Genomic DNA, 26592 nt, shown 5'->3' on the forward strand with positions numbered 1-26592 from the left:
GTTGAAATATAACAACGATTTTACAAGGAATATTTTACATGGATTTTACATGGTTTTAACAACGACTTTACGACGAAATTAGGTAAGTTAAAGCACATTGAATACACGTTTTCACCTAAATATAACGGTAACATGTTTCGTTATAATGTTGATGTAATGATTACGACGTATTTCTCATTCCACGTACATTCGTCGTAAACTTACATGGATTTTACGACGAACACTATTTGTCGTAAATTTACATGGCGTTTACGACGAAAGTTGGATTCCTCGTAACTGCATTGTAAACACCATGTAAATTTACGACGAAATATTTTCGTCGTAAATCTTCATTGTTATGGGCACGTTTTCTTGTAGTGTTTCTTTTCTTATGTTCTTCTTCTATGTTATGTTCTTGAGCTTGCGAGTCTTCAGTTCAATCGTCTTTTTGATTGTAAATCTTCAGTTTAAGCTTCGGATTGATGCAAACCTTGCAACAACACTCTTACATTTGGTGCAACACTGCAACCATCTAAGATTCTTAATCAAGCTTAACTTATACATATCAAAACAAAAACTAGATCTCGATCCGCGCAACTTTCACATGTATTTGTATCTTTTTCTATATATATATTTTCAGATTATTATTTTATTATTAAAATCGTAACTATATATATAAAGATTAGGAAAATACGATTTTATTGTCATATTCAAAGATATTGTAACATTTCACAAATTTAGAAATTTTTTTAAAAATTAAATTTTTCGCTTCATAGATTTATACTATCCAGTAAATAATTAAACATTTAGTTTTTGTTTAATTTTTAAAATAAACTATATAGTTTAAAATTTATTTTCATTGTTTTAAGGTAGTAAAAGATTAATCATTGTTAGATAATATGATTTTTGTTATTTAAAAAAAACTCTTTGTTATTTAAAAAAAAATCTTTGTAATTTTAAAAGTTAACATCGATAAATATTTAAATAATTAACATATGGATAGTATTATAATATTAAATTATATCTATTTAATTTATATTATCTATAAATCCAATGAATCATCTATTGTTTAAATCCAATTATTGATAGCTTAATAAAAATTTCTGGTAGGTCCATAATTTAAATGATAAAATTAAAGATTAAATGTAACATAATTTTTTAAAAATAGGTCTATTAGGTCTATTTTAAAAAAAAATTACACATGAATCAAAGTTGTGACTTCTGTTTTAATATATAAGATAAACTACTACTTTCGTATCATTGTTATATAGTTGTTTAAATGTTTTATTGTGATATATCATGTTATGTATTTGAATAGTATTCAACAAGAAAGGTATTATGAATCACATGCAAAACACTAGTGCATGTTTCATTTATATCGATTACTACTACTTCAGAACTCAATACATTATAGCTAATCAAGGTCTCCAGAATTTCCAACTACTACAAACAAAAAAAACAAAGTCATTACACCATACTTTATTAGTCATTAAAGCAACTATTTTAACTAGAAACTCAAACCACCACAGCCGCTAACGCAATCAGAATCGCTGCAGACGCAACAACCAAACTCTCACCACCTCCAAGTCCAGAGGCGGCAGATGGGGGTGCATGCGGAGGCGGTGGTGGGATAGAGGGCTTGGGGGGAGGAAAATGAGGTGGATGTGGCGGTGGGACTGTGGGTGAAAACGGAGGAAATCCCGGTGAAGGTGGTGGCAAACCAGTGTTGTTGCAATAGTTGTGGCCATACCAAGTGTTATCAGGGACGTTTTTGTTGAAATCGAATTTCACAGATTTGGAACCTTCCTCGTAGATCTCGACTGTCTCTGGGATCCAACCGTCTGGACCGGAACGGTAGATGTAGAGAGAGCAGATAGTGTCTAGACACTGACCTTTGACTTGGAATGTGTCTGATGAACATTTCTCGAAACCTCCTCCACCAGTTAACGGTTCATCTAGTCTCGGTGCGACCACCTTATATGTAAAAAAGGTCGATAAATATACACATCTGAGAGATTATATGTAAAAGTGCAAACATGTAGCCATGTAGCTAGAACATACAAGTGTGTAGTTCCTTTTAAATAACCCGGTGTACGTAAAACTTAAACTAGTATAGTATAGCGTATATAGACTATATGCATTAGAAATTCTGTTTTAATCAAATATACCTAGAATTTTCAATTTTCAAAAGAAAAGAAGCTTATATACTACGGGTTTAGATCATAACTGATTTCATATTTGTTGTATCTACACAATGAAATCAAACTACTATTATTAAATTGTCTCATTTTTGTTCGAATGGCTGGATTATCCACGGATTTTTTATAAAAAAATTACATGTATCCATGGCATCAGACAAATGGAATATATCGTTTTGAATTTGATACAAACACACAACAAGATTAGAGCCCACACAACACAAAAGAAATATAAAATAAGCTGAGTGTTGTAATCAAAACCTTGTTACCGTCGGCGTCACCCAAAGCGAGAGTGATCTGATCCCTTGACAAATCAGGGGAGAAACAGCTCGTGGTGACAATCACAGTGTAAGGGCAGCTTTCTTCTTCATCATGAACAACAGAAGAGATTAATAATGGCTGATCAGAGATGGAGAGAATGGGACTAGTGAAGGAGAGCATAAGGAGAAGGAGGATGGATGAGAGAGAGACGAGCTCCATGGTCTTCATCAGAGAGATGTGTTAGAAGAGGGCTTGAGAAGTTGTGTTATATAAAAGAGACTGGTATAATCTTCTTGAGTACACTTGGCACACAATACAACCACACTAACAAACAAGCCTGGAGCAAAAAAAAAAAGATTTCCTCAGAAAGTGGTAGTTGTGTTGGTGGACTTGTTCAGCGTCACGAATAGTTCAAGTGTTGGTATAAATATCTTGAGAATATAACAGAATTCTGATATATCTTTTAACTAAATTTAATACATAATGTTACGAATAAAAACAAGATATTATTCATTTTTAAATTTCAAAATATAATAAATTATATATAAGGGGGAGGGGGATTTATAATATAACTAAATATTTTTTTTTGAAATAACTAAATATTTTCTATTACACCAACTCTCCATTATTTATTTGTTAAGGTCATGCTATTTGAGTGAGCTTCTCTCCCGTTCATTTTAGCCATTTTTTCGTTACATATATACAATTTTCACCTACTATTTTAGAATGATCCATAAACCAATATTATTTTTCTTGTCCTATACTTTTAGTATCTCTCCGCATAAAAAAGCAAGTGAAACTGATTGTTATAGTTTCGTCTCAACATTGGCAAAAAAACTATAGCAAAAACGAACAATCATCAAAGTGTCACGAGTCTTACGCTATCACCAAACCTAACCCCAAAATAAGATTCTACTTCTACCTACCTCCTCAGTTTCTATCATAGTACAATCTTATTAAATTAATCTCTCTACGTGCCAAAATGTGAGCCTCTTGGTCCATTTTCATTTCCCACCTTCCTAATTAGTTACATATTTACATGTATATTCAAAAATATATACAAACTATCAACATCTAACATTTAAATAAATAGTTTTAAACTCATACTCATTTCCTACAAAAGGAAATATATTAATGGGAACTCCATACATATAACAACTTTCTTGACCACTCCATGAAACAAGTAATAACAAAACTTAACTAACTAACTTATTAATCTCTCAATAAAAATCTTAATTTTACAGTGTAATCAAAACTGTACTAGAGCTAAAACATCCAAAAAACCCTTATTAATAAATAAGGAAGTAATAATTTATCGAATAATCTTCCTCCTCATCTCCATTGTACCAATGTTCTTGCTCCTTGAATCTCCTAAAAACTCCATCTATATAGCCACATCAAATGCATCTTTGAAAGTCTCTAATACAGTTTGAGACTTCACCTATACCAAATTGGGTATCCACTCTATCATAGAGTTCTCTATACTTGATGCTAATTGCTTCCCTGAGTTCTTCTTTGCTTGACCTCTGTCAAGAAAATGAATTTTAGTATTGTGTAGTATGTATACTTTTCATAAGTCTTTAGAAGTCTTTAGAATAAATCTGCATTATCAACTTTGAGTCTAGAGGGTAAATATTAGATTCATACACTAGGCAATTTATTTTTCTGCTGTGGTTTCCTTGGACTATCCTATATTTTGAGCCTTTGAGGAATCAACGGGTTTTAGCCTTTAGAGAATGTGCGTGAGAAGTAAAGCCACTCAAGGATCTAAACTAGACTGTAAAAGAAAAGTAGATTCATGGAGTACTTAACGTTCTGGAGTTAGTAGCATCATTAACTTGCATGGCATCAATCTTAGCCTGCCATGTGAGACATATGAATATAGTGGCAAAGTGAACATTTGAAAAGATGGGTTTATAAGGTGGATTTGAGACTTACATTTGAAGAGCGTTCCTTTGCTCGCACTGATGTTTCTTAAACAAAAGACCTAATGCAGTAAACTCTGTTTTAACTCATGTGGGATGATAAAAACTTTGGACTTGTAGATATCTAGAGATTAGTTATACCTGAAGATCTTAAGACCGTGGAGTATTACTTTTAGACAAAGGCGTTGAAGAAGGTTCAAGATTCTGCAAAGGAATCTAATACAATAGTCTAGTCTTCTAACGAGAGCTTCTGAGAATGTTGTCAACATCATGACAAGTGTTTTGCCTTCCTTACTAACATGTTTATTGTTATCCTGGAACCCTCCACAGAAAAAGGCGCTTGAGGATAACAATAAACATGTTTGTAAGGAAGCCAAAACACTTGTCATGATGTTGACTAGCAGCAGATATTATGAGTGCCTGTGTCTTTCAGACCTTTCTGCAGTTCTAAGATTCGGTTCCTTTGGGATAGTGAGTTTAGATCTTCTGCTGGAGTTAACTTGATCAGCCACCTAGATTCAATAACAAACTCATTGAACCTATCAACGTAAAGGTTTATAGTATTAACAAATTCTAAATCTCCAATATGTAACACACACCTTAGCTTCTAGTTTTTGCTTTTTGGTGTCTTGGTTTTGCAACTTGGAGACTAAGACCGGAGATAAGTTATCACCAAACTTTGCTAATGACCTCAAAAGAGAAGAAAAGCAAACAGTTTCATCCTTGGTGTACTTTGTAAGAAGTTGAACAGAGTAAATGTCTAATGGTTTGTTTTGTCTTGCAAGCAGAGAAGCCGTAGGTCTTGTTAATTAAAGTTGACTTACTTCTTGATTTGGTTTTTGATTTGGAGACATCTTTAACCGTTTGGTTAGAATATATTATATATGAACCCTACACAAACAATCAAACTCAGGTCTTAGAAACGAACTGATGCAGAAAAACAAAAGGACTCAATCATTACCATTGTATTTATCTTCATTCGATACACTTACTCCACACTATAATGTTGAATTTTGAATATATAAATGTATAACGCCCCGACCGTCCACGGCTAATGGGCCATCCACACCCGCTCTCTCGGCCTGTGGGCTCTATCCCGTTCCAATGGTCAACGGTCGGTCCGTTAGTTTTTTCAAGATCCAATTTTTTTGTTTACTAACCCTGCAATCACTACCCAATCTTTCCCTGTTTGGTCTCACTCATACGGTATCGCGAATCACTTTCCGATAAGTCACCCATCTTTTCACTACTCCAGTCCAAACACGATTAACCTTAGAGTTCTAAACGGATGTATGACGGAAAAAGTAAGTCAACATTGGTGACATATGTAGTCAAATCAATTCTCTTAAACATTTTCACATATATCAGAAATCGGGATGCTACAAAATGTGAAATGAAAAAGGTGAAAGTTGATTTATGGGTGAAAATTAAAATTAGAAGAGGGAAAGCAAATAATTATACAAAAATCTAAGAGCGCTCTTTATTTTTCTTTCACGACATTATTTTTTTGAGCAAGAACTCTGAATGTATTTGGGTTTGTTTGTAACAATACTTTTTGGAAGAGTTTGGAGATCACAATAATGTCCAAACTCAAATCGAATCAATGTGTGCATCTCTTCTTCAAGAACTTGAGGTTTATCATTTGTGATTGCTTCAGCTTCAAGAAAAGTTCTTTCATACAAAGCTAATGTATCAGCTTCATTCATAAACTTTGACTCGTACTTAATCTTGGTACAATTGCATGAGTGAATCTAAAGATATGGATTATCTTGAAAATTAATTTGGTCAAAGTGATTAACTTGAAAAAGACAAAGAGATGGTCAAGGTCAGAGACTCAGAGTTGGTATTCTTTTTCCCTTCCTTTCTCTCTTTTTAAATTTTCACTTTATTTTTTCTATAGTTTTATATATTTTATTAGATACTAGGAGAGACCCCGTTACGAGCAGAATTTAGTGGATCGGTCTATGTAAATGATATAATCTTGTGTAAATTTTATGTTAATTTGGGTGCGAATATGATTATGTTGTTTACACCAAATTTCAATTATATAACTAAAAATGATCGAAATTCTTGGTATTGTTGCTGTTTTAAGTTAATTTGTTGATGTATTTTAATCATGAATTGTAAGCTTTATAGTGTTTTAAGTTTTATAACACTATAAAAAACATAAATCAATCGGATTCGTTCAAAAGAAAATGAGATAGATTTTTCTAATACCGTTGTATCTTTTTATTTGTGAGGGTTTATAAAATAGTGGACAATGGGGTTTTTATTAGAGGAAACACAGAATTTTTGTAATAATTTTTATATGTTCATTTGGTTGACAGTTGATACAATTGATGAGTCTTGTCTTCACCAGTCTATTTTTTATTTATATATTTGCACTTTAGTAGTTTATAGAATACCGACTTAGACGACTAATTTATTAAAAGATCAACTATAATAATCAATCCATATATTATTTTTTGTTAATACTTGTGGCAAACACATCCTCATCTCATCTTTGTATACATCTAATTAAAATTAACATTTTTATATTTTTATTAGTTTTTTCAGAGATCATAATTTGTATTAAGGAGAACATATTTTCATTATTGTAATTGTTTATAGTTTCTTAAATGTTTGCTCAAATTTTAATATATATATATATATATATATATATATCTAGCAAATGGAATATATTTTTTATTATTTCGGATAGGTTTAATACTAAAACAATTGGGTTTATTTTCTCTTTTGTACATACTATTGAATTTACTGATAGATTAGTTCATTTTTTCTCTTGAAATCAATAATTTATATAATCCAAAAGAAAATACATAATTAAATGTTATAGAAAATTTGTGTTTGGTAAATACAATGAAAACATAATATTAATTATTACTATTCAGATAAATATATTACTGAATTTATATATTATTATATTTAGAGACTAAATAAACTTTATTATCCAAATAATCGATTATATTTTTAACAATAAAATGTACTCATTATTTTCGAATTTTTAAGATTGGCAATCTCATATTTAATAATTTTATTATATATTTTGAGAAGCTTGTTACATTTTTAAAAATATTTTAATTATTCGTTAGAATTTATCCTTTATTTAAAATAAAATTCTAGTGTATATTTAACATGGTAAAACAAATGTTTACTTTAACTTCCAATTAATCATGTTTATTAACCAAAATATGTTTCTTAGATAAAAGTTAAAAAAAACAATTTGCTTAGTTTTCTATGGATTAATTCGTAAATTTATATTGATTTGCTATCTTATTGTAAAATAAGAGATACCCTTATAATTAATTAATTGTTATTTACCATCTTTGTTTGATTTGTTTATTTGTCTACACTTCGAGTAGTGAACTCCTGGGTCCATCTTTGGTCTATGACCAGCTAAGTGATATGGATGCTAAGTCGAGGACATTCATGAGTTAATCTCACACCACGACCAAGCTTGCGCTCCTGTCAAAGACAATTACAGAGGCTCTTATCTCACAACCCTGTTGAGCTCTGGTGGTTGTCTTTGGTCTCAACAATGTTAGAAATTTCGGTAAATGTGGGACTATTTTCATTTAAATGTTTATTTGGTCTATAGATCGTATTTTAAATACACTAAAACTTCTATGAAAATATTACTATTTACTATATTATTTGTTAAACTATAAACATTAAACAATATATTACAATCGAACTATAGTTAAAATATAAATCTAGATTAAAACTCAATGTAAAAAGATAATCAAGATATTCTCAATAGATATGCACAATTTAATTAATTATTTTATTTTTATTATTTGTTTTACAATATCTATCTTTTTAGAAAACCAATCAAGTTATTACATTGTTATTAAAATTATTAAAATTATTATTTTGTTTTACATTGTTATTAATAACTATATTTTTTAAATACCAATCAAGTTATTACATTGTTATTAAAAATAAAAATTTATATACTGTCTAACTTAATCTTTGACTTTTTATATTTCGTTTACAATATTAAGTATTAATCCATATGTTTAATGGTTTAAGTTAATTTTTAATATATTTTCAGCCCAACATTATGATCCAAAAAAAATATTTTCATATTTTTAATTTACAGTAAAAAAAAAATTACAATCTTGTATTAATATCACAAATTAAAAATATAAATTATTTTATAATTCGATATAGCATCCTTGATTTTTATTTACTTTTATTGATTTGGAGGATTAGTTTTGTTGTTGTTGTTAAAATTCATACACTAATGATTTTTAAATTTTTCTTTATTTTGTGAATTTTTTCTCCATTTATAATTAAAATAGCATTTCTCTTATTGGCTTAACATCTTTTCTGAGATTCTAGAACCTGATTGCTAATATATTAATTGATGAACAGAAAGAGTATTTGTTTAATTTGGATCATTACATTTTGTGTTTATAGTGTTTATCATCTCTATTATTCCTTAGTTCTGTGCTTGTATATATTATAAAGTCTTTTATTTTATGAAATGGGTTGTATGTTGGAGTCTTTTTTTTTTTTTTTTTTTGTAACTATATGTTGGAGTCTTTTGTAGATCAACTTTGGTTAGAGTTTCCTACAGATTGTGACTTTGTTTGAATCTTGAATGTTTCAGTTTGTGTCATGTTTTTAACCCACAGTGATCATTCAAAACGGTCTTATAATCTCATTTTTGTTTTTTTTTTTGTATAGTTGTATGTGTTATGTACCTTGGAGTTTTGAGTGGGTCAACGTAGCTGAGACACTTTACCAGCAGGTTGTTTTAGTAGGTTTTCGAAGCTTGATGAATGTTTTTGTTTTGTGTTATGCTCTTACCCTCAGGCCTCAGTGATCATTTTAAACGGTGCTAGGTTTTTCTGTTTGGTGCTTGTGTTATAAGGTTTCTCTTGAGTGTCTTGTAGATTAACATAAGTGAGAATCATTTAAATTGTCGTTGTAGTTTCCTAGAATGTTTATGGTTTGTGTTGTGCTCCTCCTAACCTTCACTGAACATTCTAAACATTATTAGTAACCCGCAGACAAAGACTAAATTATAATTTAATTAAAAACAATGCCTTGCAGATCGAACATTCTGTTTCCATCATATCACAAACGTTGCTCTCCCTTCATTTCTTCCAAACCTGAGCTCCTTTTACAAAGCATCTTCCAAAAACTCAATTACATCTGTTCTATTCTCAAATACATCTGATTTTTTTTCTAGTCAATTAATGTCTTACCAATTTGCAATAGCCTTCAAAATTGTAATTTTTTAGATCCCCAAGCTGATAATTTTCTCTAACCGAGGAACACAAAAAAAACGAAAGTCAACTGCTTAAAATCCTTGATATACATGAATATTTTCTAAACTGAAATCAAGAGTGATTATTAGTAGAAATCGATTGAGCTGAAGTTCCAAACTAATGAGAGATGCTCCAAATCCGTTCGTATTAAAACTGGATTTTGAATTGTGAGAGAGGGTTCTTCTGTTTCTTGTTTACTTCGTTAGATTAAACCGTACAAATGAATGGTAGCTTCTCGTTAAGAAGATGAAGGCGACCAATGGGCTAAACTTTTGTTTGTTTTCAGTCTAAATCAAGTTATTCGAAGCCCATATAGTTTTTTTTTTTGTCACGAAAGCTTATATTAATTTAAATTCCGAACGGTAAACGATTACAACCAGAGCCGGAGGTAATCTCAACGGCTAGACAATAAACAAAAAATACAACAATAAGAACGATAGATGTGTTAAAGGGGTGAAGATACCCGTAGAGATGCTTCACTTTAGACCCTGAAACTGATGTTCCAAAGAACATACTAAAGTCGGGATATAAACTGACAACAGGGGACTCTGAACAGCGGGTTTGAAGATGGTTGGTGGACACCAACACTGATGATGAGAGACTCTCCTTCAGATAAGGTGTATGTAACTGATAGAAACATTGCGGAAAGATCTTGTCCCAGTTTCTCGATAGAACTCTCTCGAAAGCTTTTGGTCGGCAAGAGCAGTTGAATGACTCTAGAACCATAGCCAAGAGCGGTAGGAAAAGGCCTCTTTTGCCTAAATTTGGCTCTGATATTCATGAGCAATGGAGCAGAGATTGTGTAATCTCTACTGACCTGTGATATCTGACACAAAAATGAAACTAAATCAAGCATAACATCAGACTATGTGAACCCTGTAGACTGAGGCTAAACTTCCAACTCTGGCCTGGTGGGATGTCTCGTTGAAGGAGCTGTGGCCTGAGGAACCTGGAAGCCCATATAGTATTCATTCGTTTGAGCCCATTAAAAACAAAACGAAGACAATTGAAGATTTTTTTAAAATTTAGACACGTGTGAACTTCTCCTTATACTATTTGATAAGATGAGAGGGAATCTCTTCTTTATAGTAATAGATATTAAGTTTCCACAAGACGGATATTATCTTTCCCTAATTATTATATCAAATTAATTAAATGTTTAATATTCATATTAAGTCATACAACTGGCAACATAATATCATAATATTTTATTTATTTTCTGAATTTTCCCATTTTATTTATAGGTTCCATTTTTCTTTGCAAACCCCACAAAATTCAGTCTTCCAAGAGGAAAATTATCTTCTTTCTCATCAAAAAGAATGGGAGATATTTGCATGTAATTTTTGGGGTTTTTTTTTTTTTTTTTTTTTTTACAATTTCGGTGAGATTGAGAGGTTAATCTCCACCCACTTTTGCATTTTTCTTCTTCAGTGTTGTTTTCTGCGGTTGAAAAATATATTTTAGCAAGCTTCGATCTTTGATCCATTTGAGCTGTTTCAAAGCAGAATCTATTTCTAAATTTTTGGGGGGATTTGTGGCTGTAAAAATGGAAGAGAAAGGTGGAATCAGTCCAAGTGGGGTCATCACAGTCAAGGGAGATGAAGAAGCAACAGAGTTTCAACAAAACCCTAGCTTTCTTCAGTCCGTGGGACCTACGACTGTGGTGTCACCTTCCCCGCCTCCGCCTCCGCCTCCACCTCCAACCTCCGTGACTCCTGTCTCAGCTGCCGCAGCTCCACCGCCGTTGATCTCCAGCGCAGGGTCAGATCTGACGAAGAAGAAGAGAGGAAGGCCGAGGAAATACGCTCCAGACGGAAGTCTGAGCCCTAGGTATCTGAGACCAACACTCTCTCCGACTCCAATCTCAACTTCGATTCCATTCTCTGGAGATTATAATCACTGGAAACGAGGAAAAGCTCAGCAGTATCAACCTGTTGAACTCATCAAGAAACCTCACAAGTTTGAGTATGGAAGCAGCCCAGGTAATTCTTGCAATCTCTTTTTGTGTGTGTTGCATAGGTTTGAGTGAGTTATATTATCTGTTGCGATCTGGTTATATTATCTGTTGATGTGATTTTTATGTGGATTTTTGAGATTTTGGGAAGTGGGACCAACATAACTGTATACCTTTTGTCTGAAGGAGTTATACAAACAGACCGGTCAGAGACAGAATCTGATGATGCTGACCGTACAAAATAGAAAAATAAAAAGTAGAGAATAATAATCTCTGTTTTTTATATTAAGAAGATAAAGAGAGTCTAGTTGTGTTAATTGTTATCGCGTAACTCTAAAGATATCTAATTAGCTTGGCTAATTCTGTTTTATTTATGTTCTTGCAAGTTTAAACACTGATTGCTATGGGTGATCAAGTTTTTGTTTGCTTGAGGATTAGAGTTTCTTAATTACATCATTGGTCAAAGTCAATGGCATCAAAAATCTATTTTATCTATTGCAGCTCCTCCTCCTCCTCTTGGACTCTCATGCTATGTGGGTGCAAATTTTACAACACATCAGTTTACTGTCAATGCCGGCGAGGTAATATAAATTCCCTAAAACATGATTTTTTTTTTCTTCTTTTTTTCGCCGTCTTGTAGTCAAAGCTTTGATAATGAACTTTGTTTGAGAATATTGTTTTATTTTAATCAGGATGTAATGATGAAAGTTATGCCGTATTCGCAAGGATCTCGAGCTATATGCATTCTTTCTGCAACTGGTTCCATCTCCAATGTCACACTTCGTCAAGCTGCCACTTCAGGCGGCACGCTTACATATGAGGTAAACCTAATGAACATGGAATCAAATTTTCTCTATTTTAATTGGTTTTTTGGCGGTTCTTGAAACTTTATATATTTTTTTCTTGTCTTAGGGTCTTTTTGAGATACTTTCTCTATCGGGTTCTTTTATGCCTACTGAAAACAGAGGAACCAGAGGTCGGTCCGGTGGTATGAGCATTTCTTTAGCCGGACCAAATGGCAAAATCTTCGGCGGTGGTCTTGCCGGTATGCTCATAGCAGCCAGTCCTGTCCAGGTAACACAGTCATGATTATTTTTGTAAAAAATAAGAAAACATATCTACAGTTTCAAAGTATAGAAAAGTCGCACAAATTTCCTAACAAGTATTATAATATGTGACAGGTGATAATGGGAAGTTTCGTTGTGATGAATCAAGCAGCGCAAACGCAGAATAAGAAACCTCGAATCATGGAGGCTTCTCCTCCACCACAACCACCACCACAACAACAACAACATCCTACTTTCAACATAACCAACGTGAATTCTACTTCTCCGGTGGTGGCCACCATAGATGATCCAAAACAACAAACTGACGGTGGTGGTGGTATGATGAGACCAGTGGCTCAAACTCCTTTTCACAACGACAATTCAGCTATGAACAATTTCACAACGACCTATCATGGATACGGGAATGTGAACACTAGTACTAACAAAGAAGAAGCTGACTATGCCGATGGTGGTGATGATGATCAGCCTGATGATGATTCCTGCGATACGAGGAGCCTGTCTAATGGTGGTTGAGCTATTCTCCGATTTTCTTGTGTGGAAAGTAAGGAACCTTTATGGCCAAAAAATGATTAAGCTAGTCTTTTATTGCTTTGTATTTGTTTTTGTGATCGGTTTTAGCTTCATTATGTTGAAATTATCGATTGATATTGTTTTATGGTTGTGGTTATTGGGCTGAAGATTTACTGTTTACATATGACATGGTTTCATAACTAATCTCAAAAATGAAAAATCCGTTATGTGGTTGGTTCTTATGAAGTCAAGACATAGCGCAATTGCAAAAATCTCTGCTTAACTTTTTTTTGAGACAATAAAAAGACAATGCGGGTGATTGGGTAGAGTGGGACATGGTTGTACATCCACAGGCGAGAAAAATAAAACGAAATAAATTATCTAACACTTCATTTATATATTAATTCAAATTGTGTTTTTGTGTCAGAAGAAGGATAGCTATACTGATTTAAAGTATTAATTTTAATCTTAGTTTTTGTTTATAACCATAAAAATTACCAATACCAATTATGTTATATTTGTTTAAAAACAAAATATTTTTAGAATATTTTCTAAAGAATATAGGGATATTTTGTTAAAAAAAATTTATCTCGTTCAATTTTTACATTCTACATTAGATATAACTATAAAAAAATCCTACTAAATTCTAAAGTAAATTTTTATACCTATAGTTCAACCAATCATCCACAAAATCAATTAAAGGTTCAATGTTGTATACAAAATGAAGCTGAGTAAAAATCTATAAAAAAAAAAAAACTATTTTGGTTATATTTGCAATAACTAAGGAAATAGAGGGGCTAAATCATAAAATATAAAACAACTGATATGTCCTTGCTCCTAAAACCCTTAAAACCCTAGTGGCCTCCGCGGATCACGGAATCTTCGATTCTCTTGTTTCAGCGTTTGTACGGTTCAACGTTCAATTGATATATGTTCCTTAGTAAGTTAATATCATCTCTATCTTCGCTTTCTCTTAACCCTAGCACGAGAGCGTCTAGGTTTCTTGTTAAGAACGCTCCAAAGCTCATCCAACCTTTAAGAACTCGAGCCTTCTCCGGGAGCTCAGGGTTCGATGGATTCGGAGACGAAGACAACGGTTGGGACATCCCAACGGGAGGAGACTCATTAGGTGGGGGCACAGGATCAGACGATCTTGGTTGGGACAATAAGTCAATGTGGTCGACTGGTTTCACCACAGAACACTTCGATGGTGTCTCCGTTGGTCGTAAGAAGGACACGAACGCTTCTTCCGACAACACCGGTTCTGATTATACGTGTGACGTAATGAGCAAGTTGGGACCGAGAGAAGTGGCTATGGTCAACGAGATGAATGAGTATGATGATCTGCTAAAAGAGATTGATCAAGATAATAAAGAGAGCAAGGCTTTTGTTGATGGGATTAAAAATAGGATGATGGAGATTAGCGTGTTGCTCAAGCAAGTAAGGGAGCCTGGAGCTAGAGGGGCTTATCTTAAAGACTCTGAGAAGACTGAGATGTATAGGTTGCACAAAGAGAATCCTGAGGTGTATACCGTTGAGAGGCTTGCTAAGGATTATAGGATCATGAGGCAGCGTGTTCACGCCATTCTTTTTCTTAAGGAAGATGAAGAAGAAGAAGAGAGAAAGCTTGGTCGTCCCTTGGATGATTCCGTTGAGCGTTTGCTTGATGAGTACCCTGAGTAAGTTCTTAACATGCAAATAATTTTTTCATATTTTGGTATGTGCTACTTGAGTTTTACTTCATTCTCTCCCCCAAGTAGTTTACTGTTTTTTTTTTTTGCATTTTTCCTTTATAACACCGTCTTATCCTCTCTCTGCCGTGCTATAAATAGATTATTTGTATTCTAGTAATATTGTTAGTTAAAGATTTAAATACAATTACTAGGGGATAGGTTGGTGATATTTATACCTCATTGCAGGTTCTTTGTTTCGCATGACCGGGAGTTTCATGTGGCCTCACTCAAGTACAACCCTGGTTTCAAGGTCATGCCAGAAGGATGGGAGGGTACAATCAAAGATATAGATGAAGTTCATTATGAGATCTCAAAGAAAGAAGATGACATGCTTTATGAAGAATTCGTGCAAAGGTTTGAGTTCAACAAAATGAAAGTAAGTCCCTTCTTTTGCCACCCTTGAATATTCATTAACATAGCCAACCATACTACATTAGTTCTATTGATATAGTTGTTACACGTTTCATTTTCTCATTGGTGATAGTAAAATATGCATTATCTCTTTTGGTGTCTTAATTAAACCAGTGGAGAGGAGAAGTGAAGTGCCACAAGTATAGCAGACGACGTTCAACAGATGGATGGAAAATCACGATTGAGAAATTGGGTCCTAGAGGAAAACGTGGAGCCGGAGGTGGCTGGAAGTTTGTGAGTCTTCCAGATGGATCAAGCCGGCCTCTCAACGAAATGGAGAAGGTTTACGTTAAGCGAGAAACCCCGCGTCGTCGCCGCAAGATCCTGGCATATTCCGAAGGGACTATATCAAAAGCCTGCAAAGCAAAAAAGTATATTACAAAAAGAAACCATAAGTACTTTAAGATATGGAAGAAGAATGTGCCACCATAGACATTTAATAATAAAAAATTAATAAATATTTTTTAAACAATTTAGAGATCTATCTCTATAATATTATTTAAAAAATCAGTTTAGTATGTGTCGTTCCCACGTTAACTCTTAGTATGGTTGATTATGCTAATATTCTTAATGAATTAAAAATATTATATTTAAAATATTATTATTTATTTTTTATTTAGTTTTATTTTTAAAATTTTCCAAAAAACATATACATATAATAAAAAAAGGAAAAATTTAATAAAGTTAAAAAAAAACGAATTGAAAAACGAAAATATATGTATATATAATATGATTTCATAAATAAGATAAAATTCACAAAATAGTAATATTACATTTAAAAATATTTTTAAATAACATAAAATATAATTTTGAAGTAATAAAATACCTTCTTTATATCTATATTTTCTCTGATGAAAAATATAAATTTGTATATAATGTGATTTCATTAAAAAAAATTACTCAGATAATTTTGATATTAAAAAGAAATATTATTTCTTTTAAAAAATAATTTTAAACAATACAAAAAAATTCAAGTAATAGAAATATTTTTATATATCTATATATTTTCTTAGATGATTACATAAAATAATTAAGTAACATAAACTGATATATGTTTAATTGACTAAAAATAGTATTATTGAAATTTTTTATTTATTTTTCATATATTTAGTTAACTATAATATCTTTCAATTACAACAAAAAATATCGATAAATTACATTTTACTTATATAATATTATTTTCAAATAAAATTACAATTTTACTTACTGCTTATTTTAAGAGATATTAAAAAAATAAAAATAAATTTTAAAAATAAAATTTTTGACAAATAGTTGCAAACTAGTTTAACGAGCTAGATACATTATATTTTATCATTATTAAAGTTATTTGTTTTCTTAGTATTAAATTTACTCTTAAAGTTTATGTTTTTATGTTTGTGGAACTTAATAGAACCATAATCAAAATACCAAAGACGTAAAGTTATTTAGAATTTATAAAATATTTTAATTATCGTAAATATTGATATGTGTTCATGAGCTTCTAATTATGCATGTAACTTCCTAATGATCATCACTTTATTCTCAAATATTTTTAAAAAAATATCAACATATAATCTGATAAATATTATGAAAATACATGCACATTTAAACGATAAATAAAATTTATTTGATTTGACTAAATTATAATAAAAATATTATATTTTGAATTTGATACAACATGAGTGATCCGACTAATCCAACTTATATCTAAAATCATAGATTTAGCTACGATAAAATATATAATTTTATAAGAATATTAATTTATTTTATAAATATAAATCATAGGACAACTCAAAACATATTAAAAATGAAACTAAAATATTAACCAAAAGTTACAATTTAATTCTTTTGTAAAATTTATATATATGCATGAGACTTCAGAATATTATCGTTATATTAATTTATGTAATTTTGATTCAGACACTTTAGTTTATTTTTTATTTCATTCTAAGCTTAATATATTTTAATTTATACATAATCTTCATAAAATATATTTACATATCTAAGACAACAACCACCTAAATGCAAATAAGAAATTAATCAAAATTTTAATATATAGAATAAAAATATAAAGTTGAATTCAGAAATGCAATCCAATTTACCCAAATAATAATTAAATCGACTGTAAAAACAACAAAACTGATTAGATATAACATTTATAAAATCATATGTATAATTAAAATAATATAATATTATTAATATAAATGATGCATACAAATTATAAATTAATTTAAAATTAAAAATAAATAACAATCAATTATTATAGTATATCTATCTTAGAAATATTTATATCCGTGCATGTGCACGGGAAAATCACTTAGTATCTATATCCGTATGAAATGATCCATGACTCCCAACCACTCGTCCGAGACCAGCACATAAAACACAACATATCACTTATCCGGACCTCACAGTTGATTCTCTTATAAATACAACTTCACGTACATGGAATTCTCAGGCAATTCAGGCTTTGGTGGATCCTCATGATGTAAAGATTATTGAAAGTATTCCTTTGAGCAGGATTCAGATAATGGACATGGACGGTTGGCATTTCACTGAGAATGGGAAATACTCAGTCAAATCAGGATATCAGGTAGAACCTGTTTATGCGGATAAGGAAAAACCACAAAAACTCTATGGACCAACAGTAGATCTTCTGAAAGCTTTTTGCTGGAAGGTGAAGTGTCCACCAAAGATAAAACATTTCTTATGGCAATTGGTATCTGGGTGTATAGCTGTAAAAAAAAATCTAAAGGTGCGTGGGATGCATGGGGAAATATGTTGTGATAGATGTGGAACTGCAGAGGAATCAATAAATCATATATTTTTTGAATGTCCTCCAGCGCGTCAAATTTGGGCGCTTTCAAAGATTCCATCAAACCCGGCCTTATTTTCCCACAACATCTCTATTCACAAATATGGATCACCTCTTTTGGCGGATTAATCCGAAAATGAATGTTCATCAATATGCGTGGATACTATGGTATATTTGGAAAGGGAGAAACGATAAAGTTTTTAGTAATTTGGACATTGAGCCCAAAGATATCCTTAAATTAACGGAGACAGAATCAATACTTTGGACAGAGGCACAAATACAAAAAATTCAGAAGGAACCAGGACAGATCGATACCCAGACTGTGCCATCAATCTCGGGGCTTGGTGTTTTACAGATGGTTCATGGAAAGATAAGGAACCTTATTCCGGACATGGCTGGTATAGCACTCTGGAAGGTTTTGATGGACTGATGGGGGTAAGAAATGTTAGGGCAAGTCTCTCACCTCTTCACTCGGAGATATGGAGGCGTTTATATGGGCAATGGAGTGTATGAGAAATTTGCGACAGTTTCAAGTCACGTTTGCAACAGATTGTTCTCAATTGGTAAAGATGGTTTCGGAAGCAGAAGAATGGCCAGCGTTTGGATGTTATCTTGAAGATATCAAAATTTTGAAGAATTGCTTCCTCAGCTCAGAGATCATTTATGTACCTCGGACGAAGAATCTAAAGGCGGATAGTCTTGGACGCAGTGCCAGACAACAACCATCTTTCATCGTTCACATGGATGCCGAGCTACCCTCATAGTTACTGACTCTGTATGTTGATGTCAAAAATAAAGACAACATTTCATAGGGTTGTACTGCCCTTGAAAAGGTCACAAGAAGATATGATGATGAAAAGGCGAATACATGATTTGAGAGAATGGTTTTGGCGTTTTTGGAGTCTCTCCTACTTTTACAACCCTTACCAAAATACTCCTAGTTTGTTGTATTGTATATGTACGTTTACTTAAATACTAGTGGAACACACCATGCCATCTCCTAAGAGCCAAGTGCTGCGATTAGCACAGCCGGACAATTTTCAAAGTTAGAAACATTTTAGAACAAATATAAATAAAAATGTATTTTGACGATATAGAAACAATAAAACATATATGTTTTAGAGAAAATGTTTTAGAGAAAACTTAGGAACTAATGCCACATGTTTCATTAGATTTTGTCTAGGACCGAGACTATGCATGAGTGAGGCCGATGGCTAATGTCATCTTCTCTCCACAATGACGATTCAGCTATGAATAATTTCACAACGACCTTTCACGGATACGGGAATATGATCACCTAGATGAGTATGACATTTTTGCTTGCATTTCTAATCTATTTACAAATTGGAGTAAATCTAACAAAAATATTATTTTCTTACAATTGTAACAACCAACAGAATACATGAACAAAATCATAAATAAACAAAAAAAGAAATACGTATGAGGTATGACATATTTGCTTAAATATGTAATCTATTTAGGAATTGGAGTAAATCTAAACAAAAATCAGTTGCTTACATTTGTAACAATCAACGAAATACAATGACTAAATCATAAATAAAGAAAAAGAAAACTGATCTCTCCCCTGAATCCTCTAAAACCCTTTCCGTTCCTTTTATCGCCGTCGCTTTTGGCCCTCCGTCGTGACTCCCTAACGCCATCGATTCATATTCATCGGAGATTTGTCTTCACATATCCTCAGGTTGCTAGAACTCTTTGCCCTTTTCTGTGTGTTGCTCTAAGTTTTGTTTATTAGATAGTCACTAGATCTCCGATCTTCATTTTGTTTCAGCGTTCGACCGATTGATCTTACTAGAGAATCACTAGATATGTTTAACCTTAATTAGTAGAATCATTCCTCGTCTATCCACCGCGCGCTCCAAGAATCTTTCAACATTTACGTTCACTTAATAAAATAAAATAACAATCCATAATATTAAAAGATGATGTCTCCTGGAATGGTCGAAGCAGAATCTGTAGCCACTCGCTGTTCTCTATTGTTGTCTCCTCAACGTTATCCCAATCCCACGTTCTCTTTTTAGAAGAAGTTTCTGTGTAGTTTTTATCAAACATTAATTGTTTATGTACTATTCATATTTCTAATCTTTTAATTGGTTATAAGATTCAAGATTTCATATAGTTCCAACGTTATATATATGTATCCGGTGATTTTCATCTTGGTCGGCGAAAATCTATCTAAGACTTTTCGGAGATATGTCGCGAAATTAGTCTAAGACAATTGATCATTCATGATTCATGTCTATGTCTACTGTTTTAGAATCCTCTACAATAATTGTAGTGCATGCAACGAACTCCAATTATACGTACATTTTTTTTTTTGAGAAACACTTATTACGTACACAGTTACAATAGTTAGACATTTAATATTATTTTTACTTTTAAGTATTTTAATAAATTTCTGCAAATGCTGCATTATGTTTAAGAAAAAATGGATTTACACATTTGAGTGATTTTACATATGATCAGACTATCAAATATTTTTAGCCATCGTCCATACTGTTTTGGTAAATTTCCTTTATTTTCTTCTATTTGTTCATGATCTACAACTTCTAAGTATCAGTATAAACAGTTCGAGTTGCACTTGGACCACAATCGTTTGCAGTAAATTAAAATTTAAACCAGATCAAAATCTTTTGAACCAGTTCAGTCTGGCAAAACCATCTCCAATATCCTTTATATTGATAAGGTATATAAAGCAATTATAATGACAGATGCATGAAACTAGTTCAAGTGGAAGAAAACACATATACATTGAAAAATCTTTCATCACAAAACGAAGGTCACTGAAATGTCTTCGTCAAATTGCAAGAACATGTCTCAATAAACCCAAAACTATTCTAGCTTTTTTTTTGTGAATAATATCTATCGGCATGGGGCACTATATATGGCTCTTTGTGCATTCGGATTCAACCCATCATTTACGATCCCTTTTGTACCTGCATCTCATTAGTAGCTATCGTACTTTAATATATCAATTTAAAGGTACATTTAAATTTCTTTTATCAAATATAGATCCACTAAAAGTCGATAAGGGATGCTTTCTACAACAATATGAATAGTGGCCATTTGATATTTATATGATATTATAGATTAGGTATATGTTTCAGCGTTATTTATAGCTTACCATTAATTTCCTGTCTTCGTTAGCACAATGATCAATGCATAATTAGATTAAGTGTATATGAAGCTTCATGGAAACCCGTACGAGAGAGGACGGTCACTAGATCGTACAATTAAGAAATTAATATATATACATATCAATTAATCTAAACCGTACGTTCTAACTAGTTTTGTGAAATGAGGAATCTAATCTTGTAAGAAAAACTGTATGCTTGTTGTCAGAACAAACATGGACCCATGTTCTCTATGTCCCTATGTGTATCAATCTCATTTACTTCTCTGTTGCACTATATTTTAAAAACTTTTATTTTATAGATTTTTATTTTTAATCTCATCGAGATCTCCATTGCCCCTGCTACACTAGACATTACAGCTCATTGATCCTTAAAATTCAAACTCTGTTTTTCTTTCTAATTAATTACTTAAATCTAATCATATTTGGGTAATAAGCGTTGAAATTGTATATGCATATAAACTTAAATGAGATTATATAATTGTTAATGTTTGTGTTTCTAAAGAGTAAAGATGCGTGTATCATGTTCAAACATTACCTAACATTTAAGCCAAGATTGCTTTTAGAGCTTTCTTGTTTGTACTTAATTGGAACAACATTACCATAAACTATGCGTATTTGAAACATAAACAACAAAATTTGCAATATCATTAGTACAGTTACATGTGTTTTTTTCCCTTTACGTATATGTTGTCAATAAAAATAAAAACATTTCGAGTTATGACTAAGAATTAGGAGGCACATAGTGGGTATTAATTATTAATTGACACTAAGAACAACCCTTGAACATAGTCTAATTCAATTTAGGGATCATAAGGAAAAGGAACATTAACAATGACAGTAGCTGATTAGTAGGCCTGGACACAGATTGGATATCCGGGTTTTTGAAGATATTTGTGATTTGCTTTGTATATCACAGATATCTAATTTTTCGATTTGCTTTGCTTCGGAAAAATACGGATATTCGGAAAAACGGATATCCAGAAAATAAATAGATATTTGCGGATATTTACGAATACTTACGGATATCTCATATGTTTTGATTAATACAAATAATCTTACAAATTCGAGGCAAATTTATTTTGTAAAATATCTTTTTGCAGGATATACATGATAAAAATTAAAAGAAGTAGTGAATCTACGTAGTTTGTAAAATTTTTCAACTTAGTTAACAATTATAATAACAAAAAAATTAAGAAAAAAATATTATTGTCATAAATGTGTGCTCTTCCTTTTATGTAGTACTTTTATATAAGTAATATTAATAATGTGAATATAATTTATCAAATCGTTAGAATAATAATTATATAATTTTATACATTAAAAACTTTAAATATAATCAAGATATACATGTATCTATATATTGCCGGATCGGATATCCGCTTTTCAAAATTTTAATATTTGTGATTTGCTTCGATTTTAACGGATATTGATTTTTAGTATTTGCTTTGCTTCGAAAGTTTACGGATATCTAGAATTTTCGGATCGAATCGAAACGAATAACGAATCGAATCAAATTTAACGGATAAAATGTCCAGCCCTACTGATTAGTCTCTCGACAATGAGACATTCTGATTTTAAAAAAATTGATCTATATATATATATATATATGCATATGTGTATGTGTATCATATTGTACACACGTATGTTGAATAGTATTACAACTTGACCAAGATAAATTTCTCATTCTCTGTCGACCTATTTATATATATAAAGAAAGGATTCATGAAACTGGACCAGCCTGTTGAATCTTGTCCCAATATATAAATAAAGACCTTTTTTTTTGGGTCAAAATATAAATAAAGACCTTTATTTATAGACCTTTCATCTCTAAACTTGAAACCCATTAAAACCTTCTAAGCAAGAGTTTGAGAGAAATACGATTTTCTTACTACAACTCAAATCAATTAAATAAAAATGGCTTTTTGGTCTGCTGAGAATGCTACTAAAGCCTACCTCACTACATTGAAAACGGTAAGAATTTATTTCTTTTTATATATTTATGAGTTATAAGATATCTTATAATGCATTTGATCAGTTTCTGTTTAAAATAGGATATGGATCGATGTTTTTTTTTTTGAAAAGGATATGGATCGATGTTAAAAAGATAATCAATATTTATCTACTTTTTCTTGAATCAATGTCACATTTACATATATATCCATTTTGCAGGATCAAAGAACAAAAGAACCAAACGTGGCTGAATTCATATCGGCCCTAGCCGCCGGAAATAACGCAAGAAAGATCACCGTGGCTTGTGCCGGAGCAGCAAACGCTGACATCCTCGTTGCCCTAATCGCTGCGGCTAACCAAACGCGAGGTAAAGTGGTATGCGTTTTACGTGGCATCGAGGAACTAATCATATCCAAGAAAATGTTGGAACCATCAGAGATTCATCATATACAATTTGTAGTCGGAGAACCCAACGACAACACTCTTATTAATGATCATTTCGGAGAAGCTGATTTCGTCCTCGTTGATTGTAAGATCAAGAACCACCAAGATATCGTTAGAAAGATCGTTAGTCAACATGAAGAAAACGCTAGAACCGGCGGTGGAAGCGGTGTGGCGGTTGTGGTGGGTTATAACGCGTTTTCGAGAGGATCTTGGAGGTTTAGCGATGGGAGGAAAACACAGTTTTTGCCTATAGGTGAAGGGTTGCTGGTGACAAGGGTCAACGATGATGGTAGCTATAACCAGAAGATGATGAAAAAGAACAATGATGATAATCATCAGCACCATGACCATGTGAGAAAGAGTCATTGGGTGGTGAAAGTTGATAAGTGCACAGGAGAGGAGCATGTGTTTAGGGTTAGAGTTCCACGAGGAGAAGCAACTATTGAAGCTTAATTAAAATCTTATAAATAATTCGGTACTTTAGAGAAAAATTCACCTCTGTGATGGTTCAGACGAGTGAGAGCAGTAAGAAAAATTAGTTATTTTGTAAGAGTAATTAAAAAGAGTTTTGTTTGGTATTGGAGTGCTATGTTTGTACGAAGTCTTTTTTTTTTAAAGACGTTTTTCCTTTTTATAAGTGTGAATATGAGGAGATGTGTGTTTCGTTTTTAATTTCTTTTTCATTTTGGATTTTACTTTTGTCTTTTCGAGAGCATATGTACACACACATTATGATTCTTCAGATTTTGGATGTTTAGCAAATAAACTATTCAAAAATGGACTTGCACGAGAAGATGGCATATGAGACTAATAATGAAATTAGAATATCAATTAGTTAAGGTCTACTTCTACAGCTATGCAAGTTATATCTTTATTATACGATGTCTTCAAAATAGATGTAAATGTTTATGGCCTACTCTATATGTATGTGTATGAGACTTTTGGTTCCCAGTTCAGTTGACTAAAATATATGCTCAAAGCTTAAATGATAATACATTTTAAGATATAGGATTTGAATTCTCATCAAACTACATTTTATAACATGGATTTTAATTTTACGAAAGGAGGCTGAATCCAATCTTGCTCATAAGCTCAGGAAACCATGGTCAGAGGAAGTGGTTTCGTTAGAGTATCAGCTAGTTGATCTTTCGGGGATAGGTGAGCAACTCGGAGTGCCCCTGTTTGAACATGGTGTCTGATGAAGTGGAAGTCAAGTTCGATATGCTTCATTCGAGAATGGAAGACATGGTTTGCAGTTAGATATGTTGCTCCAATATTATCGCAGTAGAGAACTGACATTTCTGGCAAGGGTATGCGCAACTCAGTAAATAAAGAACAGACCCAGAGTACCTCAGATGCTACATTTGCAACTGCTATATATTCCGCTTCAGTGGACGACCGTGCGACGCCCTTCTGTTTCTTGGAGCTCCAAGAGATCGGATTGCCACCAAGATAGACAATGTAGGCATTTGTGGAACAATAATCATCAGCATCACCAGCCCAATCAGCATCGGTGTAAGCATGGAGCTTCAGAGGTGTATCAGCACGAAAAAGAATTTCATGTGAAGAGGTACCCGCCAGGTAACAGAGTATTCGCTTAACCGCTTGCCAATGGAGATCCGTCGGTCGCTGCATAAACTGGGAGAGACGGTTTACCGGGAATGCAAGATCAGGTCTGGTAAACGCGAGATACTGCAGACTGCCTAGTACTGCCCGATATTCGCTAGGATTATCCATAGGTGTGCCTGACGTGAGAGAGAGCTTAGGCGTCGGAGCCATTGGCGTGGAGACTGGTCGCGCGTCAGTCATGTTTGTACGCGTCAGGAGATCGATGATATACTCCTTTTGCATCAAGTGCAGGCCCTTGGAGGTCCTAGTTACCTCTATTCCCAGAAAATAGCTCAGTTCACCAAGATCTTTGAGAGAGAACCGCGAGGAGATAGTTGCTATGAACCGATCAATGAGCTTGTTGTTGTTGCTGGTGATGACCATATCATCGACATAGATGAGTAGATAGATAGTGTCAGACCCACGATGAAAAGTGAAGAGTGAGGTATCAGCCGTGGAGTTCAAGAAACCTTGTGTCAGAAGAAAAGACCGAAGTTCTTGATACCACGCCCGAGGCGCTTGCTTGAGCCCATAGAGTGCCTTCTTTAGTCGACATACATAATGTGGTCGATCCTGATCCACAAAACCAGGGGGTTGTGTGACATATACCTCCTCGTCCAAGGTTCCTTGAAGAAAGGCGTTATTGACGTCAAGTTGACGAAGGCTCCAACCTTTGGTAACCGCAACATGCAACACAGCTCGTACCGTTGTGGACATTGTGACAGGACTAAAAGTCTCAGTGAAGTCGTGACTATGTTGCTGATGAAAGCCCTTTGCCACAAGCCGTGCCTTATACCTGTCAATTTCACCATTAGCTTTATATTTTATCGTGAAAACCCACTTACATCCGACGACATTCTGATACTTTTCAGGTGGAACAAGTTCAGAGGTGCCATTACGGAGCTGAGCATTAATCTCGTCAACCATCGCTTGTCTCCATCTGGGATCCTTGAGAGCTTCAGCCACTGTCTTGGGTATTTTAGGTTTAAGGTTCGAGACAGAGGCGAGAAGAGAGGTTTTGTTTTTGGGTTTAGAGATATTGTTTTTGGAGCGAGTTTTCATTGGGTGTTGATTCGGGTTTTGTTGTTCAGGTAGTGTAGGAGCAGGTGGTGGTGAAGGTGACAGAGGTGGTGATGGTGAGGTCGTGTGTGAGGAAGTTTCTGTGGGAGTTGAGGTTGTGTTGTTGGAGATAGATGGTGAAGTCGGTGTTGTGTTTGAGGATGGTTGGGGCTGAGGTTCAGGCTTTGGCTGAAGCTCTTGTGCGGTCAGATGCTGCTGTAGTGGAGCAGGAGACAAAGTTGCTGGTGGAGACGACGATGCTG

General features: G+C 33.1%; 4 protein-coding genes across 4 annotated transcripts; 3 read left to right on the forward strand and 1 right to left on the reverse strand.

The window, feature by feature from the left end:
- Positions 1 to 1313: 1313 nt before the first annotated feature.
- Positions 1314 to 2825, reverse strand: LOC106325148. The gene is made up of 2 exons (XM_013763170.1): positions 2439 to 2825; positions 1314 to 1953 (listed from the first exon to the last, which is right to left on the reverse strand). The coding sequence occupies exons 1-2, from the start codon at positions 2664 to 2666 to the stop codon at positions 1495 to 1497; spliced, it is 687 nt and encodes a 228-aa protein (XP_013618624.1). The 5' UTR covers positions 2667 to 2825; the 3' UTR covers positions 1314 to 1494.
- An 8164-nt stretch (positions 2826 to 10989) lies between these two features.
- On the forward strand, positions 10990 to 13318 carry LOC106325490 (AT-hook motif nuclear-localized protein 6-like). The gene is made up of 5 exons (XM_013763541.1): positions 10990 to 11624; positions 12098 to 12177; positions 12289 to 12417; positions 12509 to 12670; positions 12778 to 13318. The coding sequence occupies exons 1-5, from the start codon at positions 11189 to 11191 to the stop codon at positions 13174 to 13176; spliced, it is 1206 nt and encodes a 401-aa protein (XP_013618995.1). The 5' UTR covers positions 10990 to 11188; the 3' UTR covers positions 13177 to 13318.
- Positions 13319 to 14096: 778 nt separating this feature from the next.
- LOC106324559 lies at positions 14097 to 18541 on the forward strand. The gene is made up of 5 exons (XM_013762508.1): positions 14097 to 14852; positions 15093 to 15282; positions 15432 to 15737; positions 17755 to 17973; positions 18467 to 18541. The coding sequence occupies exons 1-5, from the start codon at positions 14104 to 14106 to the stop codon at positions 18539 to 18541; spliced, it is 1539 nt and encodes a 512-aa protein (XP_013617962.1). The 5' UTR covers positions 14097 to 14103.
- A 4576-nt stretch (positions 18542 to 23117) lies between these two features.
- On the forward strand, positions 23118 to 24263 carry LOC106326298. The gene is made up of 2 exons (XM_013764310.1): positions 23118 to 23239; positions 23438 to 24263. Exons 1-2 carry the CDS (start codon positions 23183 to 23185, stop codon positions 24113 to 24115), a joined length of 735 nt encoding a protein of 244 aa, XP_013619764.1. The 5' UTR covers positions 23118 to 23182; the 3' UTR covers positions 24116 to 24263.
- Positions 24264 to 26592: the final 2329 nt, after the last annotated feature.

Source organism: Brassica oleracea, chromosome C2 (genome assembly GCF_000695525.1).
Source record: "Brassica oleracea var. oleracea cultivar TO1000 chromosome C2, BOL, whole genome shotgun sequence".
Lineage (NCBI taxonomy): Eukaryota > Viridiplantae > Streptophyta > Magnoliopsida > Brassicales > Brassicaceae > Brassica > Brassica oleracea.